This window comes from Hemiscyllium ocellatum, chromosome 4, assembly GCF_020745735.1.
Source record: "Hemiscyllium ocellatum isolate sHemOce1 chromosome 4, sHemOce1.pat.X.cur, whole genome shotgun sequence".
In the NCBI taxonomy this organism is placed as follows: Eukaryota; Metazoa; Chordata; class Chondrichthyes; order Orectolobiformes; family Hemiscylliidae; genus Hemiscyllium; species Hemiscyllium ocellatum.
This window is the reverse complement of record NC_083404.1, coordinates 127,761,758-127,774,785: the sequence shown is the minus strand read 5'-3', so window position 1 is coordinate 127,774,785 and position 13,028 is coordinate 127,761,758. Positions and strand designations below refer to the sequence as shown.

The 13,028-nt window shown below is 40.3% G+C and overlaps 1 protein-coding gene across 1 annotated transcript in view; it reads left to right on the top strand.

Annotated features, from left to right (window-relative positions):
- The window catches only part of LOC132815248 (piezo-type mechanosensitive ion channel component 2-like), a 467,530-nt gene that overhangs the window by 202,998 nt on the left and 251,504 nt on the right, over positions 1 to 13,028 (top strand). Inside the window, exon 8 of the mRNA XM_060824063.1 lies at positions 11,696 to 11,734. Coding sequence (XP_060680046.1) covers positions 11,696 to 11,734 — 39 coding nt within the window. The remainder of the gene's footprint in view (positions 1 to 11,695; positions 11,735 to 13,028) is intronic.

Here is a 13,028-nt window from a genome sequence, read left to right as displayed (position 1 = left end):
TGTCTCAATATGTAGAAACAGAATGGTGGAGGAAGTGCTCTCAACTATGTTCCTAATGTTATCTGCCTTGTCTTGTGAGATAGCAGTTCTGATTAATTTTTTTATTTTAACTAACTTGGAGGAAATGTTTGTTTCATGACCGGTCTCAAAAACAATGACCAGTTTGTCCAGTTGCGATGCTGGATCTGTCTGCAGCTTTTTTTGACATTTACATATGACATTGATGACATTACTTTCCTGCCAGCAATCATTTTACCCTGCAGCACTTTTGCCAGTTTTTGCAGCTTTTTATTTTCTTTATCTAACTATAGACATCATAGGCTAACTTATTTCAGGCTGTTTCTAACTCAGTTGTTCCTCTAATAAACTTTTTTGAAAGCCTATCAAGGACGCCCATAATTACCATTGCATGTTTCTACAAATTCCAGTACAATGTTTGCTACTAATCACCAGTGGAAATCTGGAATATACTGCCTGGGAGGGTTGTAGAGGCAGGAAAGCTCACAACCTTTAAAAACAATGTGGATGAGCACTTGAAGTGTCATAACATTAAAGGTTATGGAACAAGTACTGAAATGTGTGAAGAGTATAGATGGGTCAGCATAGCCTCAATGGGTCAAAGTTCCTCTTCTGTGCTGTATGACTCTATGATTAACTTTTCCTTTAAACTATCTATTAGTTACATTTTAAAATGTTAGTGCCTTGGTAACTGTGATCAAAGACTAAGGCTTTTCAAATTCGAAATGTATTAATCCTCAACTCCAGGGGAATCATTCCACTTCTTTTGGGCAGCACGGTGGCACAGTGGTTAGCACTGCTGCCTCACAGCGCCTGAGACCCGGATTCAATTCCTGACTCAGGCGACTGACTGTGTGGAGTTTGCACGTTCTCCCCTTGTCTGCGTGGGTTTCCTCCGGGTGCTCCGGTTTCCTCCCACAGTCCAAAGATGTGCGGGTCAGGTGAATTGGCCATGCTAAATTGCCCGTAGTGTTAGGTAAGGGGTAAATGTAGGGGTATGGGTGGGTTGCGCTTCGGCGGGTCGGTGTGGACTTGTTGGGCTGAAGGGCCTGTTTCCACACCGTAAGTAATCTATAGTAATCTATAATCTATAAATTCTCATCTGCTGGGTAATTGCCCCAAACAACGCTTCACAGTTCAGCAACATTTTTACGAACAGGTATTGCCTAGTCTGCATGGCTTCAGCTACTGTCTTCTCACAGATAACAGCCCGCCAGTATGGCTGTGCCTCCTGTGCTGAGTTCTCCCTTCAGGTTTTTTTGATACTTGACTATTCTGCTCTGGGAGATTGAATTACTGCACTAACTGAGTAATAAATAAAATGTACACACCCCTTTTCAGTGCCAACCCGAGGATCTGATATAACTATCCTGATGCCTATGGCAAGTGTTGTTCTTATTCTCCTAACACAAACCACAGGAGGACACAAGGATGGAGGTTACCTTCATGTTTATTCAAAGAAAGTTTTGTCTATCACTCTATCCTCGCTCTGCCTGTCTCTGTCCCATATCCGTTTTCCATGTCTGTCCAATTTTGGTTGGACAGCTGTCCATTATGTGTAGAAAATCATTAACCTTGATACACACTGTTTACTTTTCTTTACTGCAGAATACACGGTAATCTTCCATTCTAGGTTTTTCTCTTATCCTGTCTTCAAGTATCTGTTTCTAATCTAGCTTGCTGTCAGGCCTTAGGATGTACCTGGCCCCCCTCTAGTCCTTTCTGCTGTTATGGACACTTAGGGTGTTCAAAGCTCATGCCTGCTAAAATGTGCCTTACAGTACTAACTTGTAAGGTGTTGCTTTATTCCTGGTGTAATCCCTGTTTACAAAATCCTGTTAATTCCCTTTAGTTATGTATGTGACACCTTAAAACAAGCAACCATAGTATATCTAAAACAACTAATTACTATTCATTTGAACTATATGAAGTAATTTGAGTGTCATCAAAATATTTTGCAAAACTCACTCAATGAAACTGAAAGCATTACTCAATGAAACTCTCAGAAATACCTTGTTCAACGTGCCAAGCGACCATTTGTCCTTTTTAGCGCCGAAATCAAATCTGTTGTTCTGAATGCTATGTGATATTGCTTAACAATAAGTCTTTTCATTAAATGCACTGATCTTGTATTCACTGTTGGAACTTCACCTGTGTTGGTTGAGATGAATGCTAAGTACAATCACAATACTTTGTGTATACGAATGTCTGTGAACACTCAGAACATATTCACTAGATTAAGTTATGTGAAATATAAAAATAGCATGGATCCAAGAACATTTAAAAATAAAATTGAAAAACTTAAGTTCCAAGAAACACTGTCAAAATCAGTGGAATGCTTACAGAACAGAAGGACAACATGGATGTCGGTTTCCTTGCTGAGCTGGAAGGTCTGGTGACAAAATGTCTGAAAATGAGTCTTGCAGCTCTGTGAGCAAACCTACATCCAGAACCTCAACCTGAGCTACAAATCATCTGAAAAGAAGGACACCATTTTGCTGCCACCATATGTGGTTGGCTTCTGTGAGAAAAGTTCATTTAGTCCCATCCCCCTCCCTTTTATTTTCTCTTCAAATAATGGTTCAGTGGTTAGCACTGCTGCCTCACAACATCAGGGTCCCAGGTTCAATTCCAGCCTTGGGTGACTGTGTGGAGTTTGAACATTCTCCCCATGTCTGCGTGGGTTTCTTCCGGGTGCTCTGGTTTCCTCCCACTGTCCAAAGATGTGCAGGTCATGCTAAATTGCCTATAGAGCTAGGTGCATTAGTCAGAGGGAAATGGGTTGGGGTGGGTTACTCTTCGGAGGGTCGATGTGGACTGGTTGGGCCGAAGGGCCTGTTTCCGCACTGTAGGGAATCTAATCAATTCTAATCTAATTTAATTATGCCATTCTTTGTTTTTGAAAGACAATGCCAAATCTGCAACCACCACACTCTCATGCAGTGCATTCCAGATTCTGCTCATTCTCTATTTCCTCAGGTGACATTATTTCTTTTGCCAATCCAAAATTGGGAAAAAGGCCATCTAGTCACAGCATCATTGTATTAGATGCTTAGATATGTGTTCAAATCGTCCAAGACAGCTGGTCAATTTTAAATTCAATTAACACATATCACATGAAGAAGCTAGTTTGTTAGAGACCTTTAAACAATTGTTGATTGTCTTTAAAAAAATCTAGTTCATGAATATTACTTTAGGAAAAGATATCTGCTGAACTTGCCTGAAATACAAGTTACTCCAGACCTACAGCATCATGGCCATTCTTAAAATGTGCTCTGGAAATAGCTAGCAAGCTATTCAATTGGATGATACTGCTGAAAAATAATTTTTAAAAAATTGAACTAACTAGACATGGAAACAGCAAGTCCAGATCTTTCAGCCTTATGAAAAACCTCATGATTGACATTTGTTTGCTTCTGTCAAATCTAGCAGAGATTATCCACAGACCAGTCAAGCAATAGCCTGATAGCCAACAGATGCACTGGATCACTACTCTATAAAGTTACTGTCCAAGCCACATTCCATCCCATTGTCCTTCACTATCGCTGGATGGAACTCCCTTCCTAACAGCACTGCAGGTGTACCTAACCCCATAGATTGCACTAGTTAATGAAGGCAGTTCATCATTACCTACTCAAGGGCTAGCAGGTATGGGAACTAAATGCTGACTTACCTAGTGATGTTGAAAACCTGTGAGCAAACAAAAACAAATCACTCCAATTAATGTTCTGTAGTTTTCGATCCTTCCAAAATTGGGAATAGCTTCTACTTACCTATTCTGTGCACCCTTATCATGATTTTGGATTTAAAAACTCTCAATTATTTATTCTATAGGAGAAAAGCCCCCATCTTGCCCAAAGTGTTCATGAAGCTGAAGTTCATTATTTCTGTAGCCATTCTTTTGAATCTTCTTTGCATCCCTTCTAAAGTGTATGTCCAGAACGAAACACAATAGTCCAGTTGAGGTTCAACCAGTGTTTTATACAAGTTTATGATAATTCCCTTGTTTTCATACTCAACAGAGTCCTGTTATTTTCCCTGTCAGTTTGTATTGCAACCTTCAATAATTTATGGAAATATACTTCAGGTCCTCCCATATATATTTTAAAATTTTTACTCTTAATTCTGTACTGGCTCTCCTTCTTCTTCCTACTAAAATAATTCACATCATGCCATTTATTTACCATTTATTTGTTCTTCTGAAGTTTAACAATATCTTCCTCATAGTTCGTAAAATATTAAAGTTTGTATTGCCTGCAAATTTTAACATTTTGCCCTAAGTCATTAATATGAATCAAGTAAAGCAGTAATCTTAACACTTTCCTCTGAAGAATCCCACTTTAAACATTTCCTACCACTCAAAAATCATTACTTCTCTGTCATTCAGCTAATTTCTTGTTCATGCTGCTATTGTCCTTTTTATTCAATATTTAGTTCCCAGTTATTGTCACCATGCAACCATGTTTATGTAATGGCATTTGTATCATAACCATTTACCTCGATTTACACCTTTTCCCTGTTGTTTACTACATGTATATAAATGATTCCTAGTCTTGTTAAATAATCTACCTGTAGTGATTGTAACAGGGTCATTCAGGTGGACCTCATAGAATACGAGTTCCCTTTTGGGGCAGTTAACCTGGTCCAATCAGGGAGCTCTGGCTGACAGACATAAATAGGAGTGTCAGAGGTTCTGTTCACTGTGAGGAAGCTTGGACCAGTTCTACAATATGTAAATAAAGGTGTCTTAGTGACAGGATATAGGCCTCTGTGGAGCTATTTTAGTGGTGACGAGAGATAAAAATACCCTCCTGAAGAAACTAGCTCTCAACAGTCATAATAGAGTTTGGGGTAAACTTTTCTGGCATCATATCATCTAGCGTCAAAGAAACCTCAGAGTCTGAGATGGACACAGCAGATGTCACAGCCTCGATTCCTTTACCACCCAAGAAGAGGATGAATTTGTTCTTGAGATCTTCCGGATGCAAGAGACAGGTTATGATCCAGTACATCACCCTCACCCCCGTATCTGAGGAGGAACTGAACCCAGTGTAAAAATGTCACAGGAGAGGCTACACAGGGCACAGGAAAATTTCAGACTGGCAGAGTCAACGTGGTTTTGTGAAAGAGAAATTATATTTAACTGATTTTTCTGGAGTTCTTTGAGGAAGTGGCATCTGCTTTGTGTAAAGGGAAACAGTTGAAAGTACTGTACTTGAGTGTTGAAACTTACTTTTTTTGTTGGTGCTACATTGAATTTTCTGGAGGGATTTCCATTGTGAATATCCAGTGAATTTTCTCACCATATCTTATCAAACTTGCTGCACTAACTACTACCCTGTTCCTATGATCCCGTCCATTTCTGCACAAATTATGCCATACACCTGTCTGGAACAGCTTGCCACTGCTTGAAGACCAACATCCTTGAAACCCACGCCATCTTTGAAAAATGCTGTGCATCCAGACAAGCATTGACAATGCAGCATTTCTCCTCACAAATCCACACTGTCCATGGCACATAGCCAATGTGGCTGACACTCCTACACACACACAATGCAATTCTTTCACCCTAGTCACTGAAAAATCCCATCTGTCACTAACAGAAAGAGGCCAGTAACATGAAAATTCAAAGTAGTGGTTACTTTCAAAGACACTGGGAGAGAATGTGCTCCCACTCCTGCAGCTGCTTTCCAACATCTGTTACATGTAACACCTGTGTACCTCTTGACTTTGTAAAGGTTTACAAAATCATGAGGGGCATAGATAAGATGAATAGCAAAGGTCTTTTCCTCAGGATGGGTAAGTTCAAAACTAGGGAGCTGTTTTTTTAAGGTGAGAGGAGAAGGATTTGAAACGGACCTGAATAGCAACTTTTTGACAGAGGGTGAATAGATGCAGGTACATTTAAAAGACATTTTCATAGGTAGGTGAATAGGCTCACTGCCTTTCTTCATGCTTCAGGCTCACTGCCTTTATTCCTGATAAAGGGCTTTTGCCCGAAACATCGATTTCGCTGCACTTTGGATGCTGCCTGAACTGCTGTGCTCTTCCAGCACCACTGATCCAGAATCTGGTTTCCAGCATCTGCAGTCATTGTTTTTACCCAGGCGAATAGGGAAGGTTGAGAAGGAAATAGGCCAAAGATTGGGAAGTGGGACTAGTTCAGTTTTGGAAATTTGGTAGGCATAAACAAGTTTGACTAAGCTCATCTCCAGGGAGTGAAGTCTGGGCCGGGAACCTCTGAGTATCTGGGCCGGGAAACTTACAATATGTCCTTTCCCTGAACTGTGTGCTCTTTGTCCTCCATGTCGGCTTTCTTGTGTTCCCGGGCATGCCATCAGCACTGGTCCTCCTGTATCCACCTTTGTCTTCTTAGGCAGCAACAACAATCAACATGCCATCGCAAGCAAAGTGCAGAAGTCTTGATAGCAATTATCTACATCGTGAAAAGAAGGAATGGCAGAAGTTCTTAGATCTCCGAAGAGTCATCAGAAGAATACACTGCAGACGAGACATAGCACGCTTCTCTATATAGTAAAAAATGTTGCACTGTGATAAAGAGGGACATGTTTTCATCTTTCATCCATCTTCAAGCTCAGCACTTTTAGTAACTTGATTAAAGTGTTGTCCTGGCTGAGCATTCACTCCATTTGACCGAAAAAGAAATACATGTCGTTCGACACCTTTCTTGTCCCAGACCCACATCAAACACTCAGCTTCTGATTGCAATTAGTACAAACCATTCTAACAGATGGTGAAACAATATGGTGTGGTTTCCACAGCACTGTTCAAAGTTCCTTGAATAATGGATCTTCTTTGGTCAACATTAATCTTTTGTAACATCATTGGTGCCAACAACAACATCATTGAAATGCCTATGTCCAATCTGCAAACACTATGGACATGTTGCAAATCACATTTGACCATAATCTAATCTTTCTTTAAATCTGTATGTGTAGCAAATGGCCAATGAGATGATTGCAAATTAAATGTATCTGGATTTTGCAAATGACTGTGTCATGTATCAAAAGTTGATAATGGGGACAATAACTAAGAGTAAATGGATTGAATATGCTGAAAACAGCCCAAGACGTGACAGGGCCTGTGGTTTGGGAATATGTAAAGGACGTGGATGAAATGATTAGGCTGTAAAATTATTGAACTCAATTTTGAGACCTGAAGTCTGCAATGTCTTCAAAAGGAAGATTGATGCTCTGAGTATCTCCTGTGCTGTGCTCCTCGGATGCTGCCTGGCCTGCTGTGTTTTTCCAGCACCACATTTTTCAACTCTGGTCTCCACTTTCTCCCAGCTGTGTCTGAGCACTGAGCCTCACTGGAGCACTGCAATTGGCCCACTACGGAACTATTGGCCATGGAGCACTGTGGTGCTGAAATAGCAAGCAGCTGGAAGCATGTTATTTTAATGGCTGAAAGGTAAGCATTCTGCCAATAGATCATCCAGTTTGCATTTCATCTACCCAATGTCAAGGAGACCTCGTTATGAGCAGTGAATACAGTGTACTAGGTAGAGTGAAATACAAGTGAATTGCTGACTCATCTGGAAAATGTGTCTGCAGCCTTGGATAGTGAGTCAGGCAAGTATTACACTTTCTGTGATTGCATGGGAATGCACCATGGAAGTATGGGGAGGTGTTAGGAATGGAGGAGTGGATCAGGATGTCCGGGAGGGAATAGTCACTGCAAAATGCTGACAAGGAAGGGCAGGGGAATATGTACCTGGTAGTGCCATTTCGCTGAATGTGGTGTAAGTGGTGATTTATGATCTTTTGGATATGGATGCTATTGCAGTGGAAAGTCAAGACCAGGGACACCCTATTATTGTGGGAAGGAAGAGAATGGGCAAGGGGTGAGTTAACAGCTGTTAAAACTGTTTTTTCTCCACCGATGCTGTCAGATCTTTTGGGTTTCTCCAGCAATTTCTGTTTGTCTCAGAAACGAGATTACTTTTATCATTCATCCCTCTCCGAGAATTACAAGGTTCTTGAATTAAAGCACATAAAAGCTCCATGTAAAATTAGGGATCATGTGTAGAAGAGTAACAAGCTAGCAATTTGCAGTCAATATGGATTCAGAAAGAAAAATATCTTGTATGAGCTATCACCTCAACTCTTTGAAGAAGTAGCAATCCAAGCATAATGTGGCAAATTGAATGACACATGTACCATGACACTAGGGCATGGCAATTTAAACCTGCAGGAATTTGAATGAATTCCTGTGCATAAAACTGGCTAATGAAGAAATAAAATTAGCATTCATCTCAGGCATTATTAATAATTCTTATCTGAAGAGTTTACTTATTAAGTTTTGCATTGTTCTCATATATCTTTTCTACTTCTGAGTCTGTGCTCCTTTATCCCTGTTTTATTTTTTCCTTTTTCTATGGCTGAGCTCTGCCTTAATTTCATCTCCATCCTCTGCCAATATTTCTCAGACCAAGCATAGATTTGATGCCAAGAACAACATTGAGCAAATCTCCTCAATTGATCCCAGACCTTTAGTCCTGTTCAACTAACTCTCTTGCTGTAAAAGTAAGTCTGCCAAAAATTAGAGTAAAGAATTCTGTTACAGAAAATATGATTGGAAGCTTATACAAGCCTGAACAAAATAGAGCTGAAAATGTGTTGCTGGTTAAAGCACAGCAGGTCAGGCAGCATCCAAGGAACAGGAAATCCGACGTTTCGGGCCAGAGCCCTTCATCAGGAATCAAAATAGACCTTGGCGAGGTGTGACAGAATTGGGCAATAAGTGCAGCTAGGCACATCTTGACATTGAGATCATTCATTTCATCTTTTATGCTTTTCACAACCTGTGTGGCAAGATTCTTGTTAGGCAGTGGCAAGTTGCTGATCGGTAGATATCATTGATTATTAAATGCCCTGACAACAGCCCAACTTACTTCATTAACATTTGCAGACTCAACTTGCCACTTGATTCTGAATGACCTCTAGGCTGGAAACAGGCACCAACATCTGAGAGTATAATATGTTCCCATAGACATCAGCTATACGCATCCTCCATCCACAGACATTAACATTTAACATATGCCTTCCTCTAACAACTCTCATGATACACAACCATGTGATCAACTTAAAAGATGCCCTGCACTTCAATGCCATGAACTGACAACCATCATTGTAATACTGCTGCAAGAACACTGTGACTAAGGGAAATGCATCCAGCTAATAGACTGGACCAGGCTGTCTCTCTGGACATTTGGCTTGCTCTCATTGTACTCACTCACAGTGAGCCTAGCTGGATGCTCACAGCCTTGCATTGCCTCTTTACATTTGTTCCTTCAGCCAGAGATATCAGGCTCATATTACTGCTGTCTTGCTATGCCATTTAATGCAGACACAAAGACAGGAAGCTGATCATATTTGTCATTTGGTCTCTGTCAAGTCAAGGAGGTAGCCTTCATTCAGGGATACTCTGGACAGGTCAAGGGCAGTCTCCATTACCAGTTTTGGTCCTGCTTAAGCATTCCTCTCCTCCTAAGAGATGAGGAGTTAAATACCAAGCAGCCTATCCATTCTGATTCTCTCTGCCCTATTGTGAACTGTTTTCTTCATTGGAAGAAGTTGAACCAGTGAAGCTGGGTTGCACAACTGTTACTATGGGGAAGTATCATGATCAAGTGATTTGGCAGCACAGAGTGCAAGCACAGTCAGTGGTGTTGACGTTCGTGTAAGTAAGAGTGTATGGGCCAGATATTTCAGGCAGCAGTGAGAGTGGTAGAACATGATCCTGGATGGGAGTTGACATGGTGGCAGGGATAGACGGAGTATGAGGTCAGATCGAAGATGGTGGAACTCATGCTGGTGGAGTGGCAAAAGATATTCACAACCTTCCTACAGTGCCAACATTTGTCCAGACGGTTGAGAGTGCTTTAACCTGGAGCGGAACTGTTGATTTTAGTTATCCCGTAATCACAGTCTCAGTATCCACAGTCTTTGTTCTTTCCTTGAACAGATGGAGGGGAACTCCATGTCTTCCACTAAAGCGAGGGTATTGTTCATCTCCTGAAGCCTTTTGCTGCTTCCTTGCCTTCTATCCCCAGTAATATACCTTATTTTGGAGCTGGCCATCAATGTAAATCAATTTCCGATTTAACTCCTCTTGGCCAATGGCCATAGGACAGCTCTTTATCACATTGCCCACCTCCACTTGAAGCTTGTTTTCATTTCCCCTAAGACTAAATACATTGCATTGATAATGGTGTAGGGTGTCACCTAATAAATCTTTGGTATGAGTCAAGACCTTGATGATTCTTCTGTTTTCATTCTGAGATTTGTTTATATTCGAGAAGAATAGTTACTAATGTGACACAGATATATGAGACTTCATGCTACCAAATATGGAGCAACCAAGTATGGAATGTTGAATTAACACAGGTTTAAGGGGCCCTCCAATTCTCAACCCAACATTGGACCAGACTAGCATAGTCTGGTGTTCTGACCATCAATTCTGGTCCTGGGGGTGAAAGAAGTACCACGTCAACACTCTTCTCTTCAGGATCTCGACTGTGAAGCAGGGTGCCAATTTCCCTCTGCTATGTTTGGGGCAAATATGCAGGGCAGCTAGAGACGATTTGTGCTTGTGCAGGGGCATATCAGGTTTTAAAGAATGATGGTGAATTCTGGGTATCTGCTGAGTGGTGAGTTATTCTGAGTACAGTATGTGGTAAGATAAGTTGGAAATCAGGTTTGAGACATGCCATAGAGACGTGATAATTAATGAGGTGAAACAAAATCAGAAGTTGTTAAAAAAGCTCAGCAGTTCTGGCAGCATCTATAAAGAGAAATCAAATTTTTAACATTAACTTTGATTTCTCTTCACAGATGCTGCCAGACCTGCTGAGCTTTTCCAGCAACTTCTGTTTTTGTTTCTCAACTACAACATCTGCAGTTCTTTCAGTTTTTAGGTAATGAGGTGAGTTTGGTAAGATATGACGAAAGAATTCACTTGGCTTCATAACAAAAAAATGCTCCAAAAAAATTCAGAATTGGCCAAAATGGTCATGGTGAATCAATAGACCAGTTTCCACCATACTGGATTTCCTTTTCCAGTAGTGGAGACCACTGTCAGCCACAAACCCTCAAACTATATATTTTAGCAGGTCGAGCAGAATTGAACTCTTAATAGGCAGTGTTGGTGAGTAAAGTTAAAAATCACGCACCAGGTTATAGTCCAACAGGTTTAATTGGAAGCACACTAGCTTTTGGAGCGTCACTCCTTCATCAGGTAGTAGTGGAGGGCTCAATCCTAATCCACAGAATTTATAGCAAAAATTCACAATGTGATGTAACTGAAATTATACATTGAAAAATTGATTGTCTGTTAAGCCTTTCATCTGTTAGAATACCATGATAGTTTCACTTCTTTCATGTGTAAATCACAAAACCTTTTTTTTTAAGAAGTTGCGTTCTCAGGTTAGCTGTTAACAATGGTGATAGCTAGACAATATGTTGAAATTGGTGAGTAAAGTTCTTCACTGAATGCACCAAGTCATAAAAATTATATCTATGGAGTTAAATGAAGTGGTCAGTATTAGTAACCATGTGTGGGTTCACTGAAATAAGAGCTAATACATAATAGATACATGCTTGGACCATTGGAAATTTGGGTATAATATTTTCATCTTTCTTGTCTCTTTCAGCTCCTTACAATTACCCAGGATGATACCAACTCTTCTGATGTTAGTAAATAAATACTCTTTATGCATGCTATAATAATAGTAATTGCTAAATAAACAGTAATAATACTCAAGATCTTCAATACATTTGTGACTATAAAGCTATTTGTTTTTTTTTAATCTGCTTAATGTAGAAGTAGACATTGTTTCAATGTTTCTACAGATGTTTAAACGGTCACAAGGATGCTTTATGTTTTCCATTGTTAGAAAAGCAAAGTAGAAATTGCAATTTCTAACTTCTTTCTGCAATCCCTTGCTATATAGCATTCTAAAAGAATGGTACAGAAACATTCAAAACTGAAATTTAATAAGATAAAAACACAGTAACCACAGAATCTGGAGATCTGAAATAAAAACAGAAAATGCTGAAGAAACTCAGCAGATCTGACAATGAAACAGAGTTAACATTTTGAGTCTAGCATGATTTCTTTGGAACTGAGGTGGGCTGGAAAATTATACTTTTTACGCTTAATACGAAGTGGGAGGATCAGTAACTGGAAAAGAATTGTGAAGGTGCCCAGAGCAAAAGTCAAAGGGAATGCTCGTGGTCATCGAGAATACTTTAAATGAAAAATATGTGTTAATAGTATATGTTAATAGTGGATAAAGGTCAACTCTGCTGACAGTAAACCCATGGGATGGAGGGATGTGCAGTGGGTGGAAAGGAGTAGAATCAAAATGATGGATAGTGTTCTCCACTCCAGAACACTAAAATAAATCAAGTATTTAAGAATTGTTGTATGTCACACATCACAAATAAAAATGAACTAATAAATATTAGGGCAGAATTATAAAACGTTATTTTGCCTTTTGTATTTAAATGGTTGGGGTCGGGATGGTTCAGGAAAGATTATTAAAGTTTCTAGAACAAGATAGTATGGAAAGGATTCTGTTTTAGAGGTGCTGGAAAAGCACAGCAGTTCAGGCAGCATTCGAGGAGCATAAAATGGATGTTTCGGGCAAAAGCCCTTCATCAGGAATACAGGCAGAGTGCCTGAAGGGTGGAGAGATAAATGAGAGGAGGGTGGGGATGGGGAGAAAGTAGCATAGAGTACAATAGGTGTGTGGGGGAGGGGATGAAGGTGATAGGTCAGGGAGGAGGGTGGAGTGGATAGGTGGAAAAAAAGATAGGCAGGTAGGACAAGTCATGGAGACAGTGCTGAGCTGGAAGTTTGGAACTGGGGTGAGTTGGGGGAAGGGGAAATGAGGAAACTGTTGAAGTCTACATTGATGCCCTGGGGTTGAAATGTTCCGAGGCGGAAGATGAGGCGTTCTTCCTCCAGGCATCTGGTGGTGA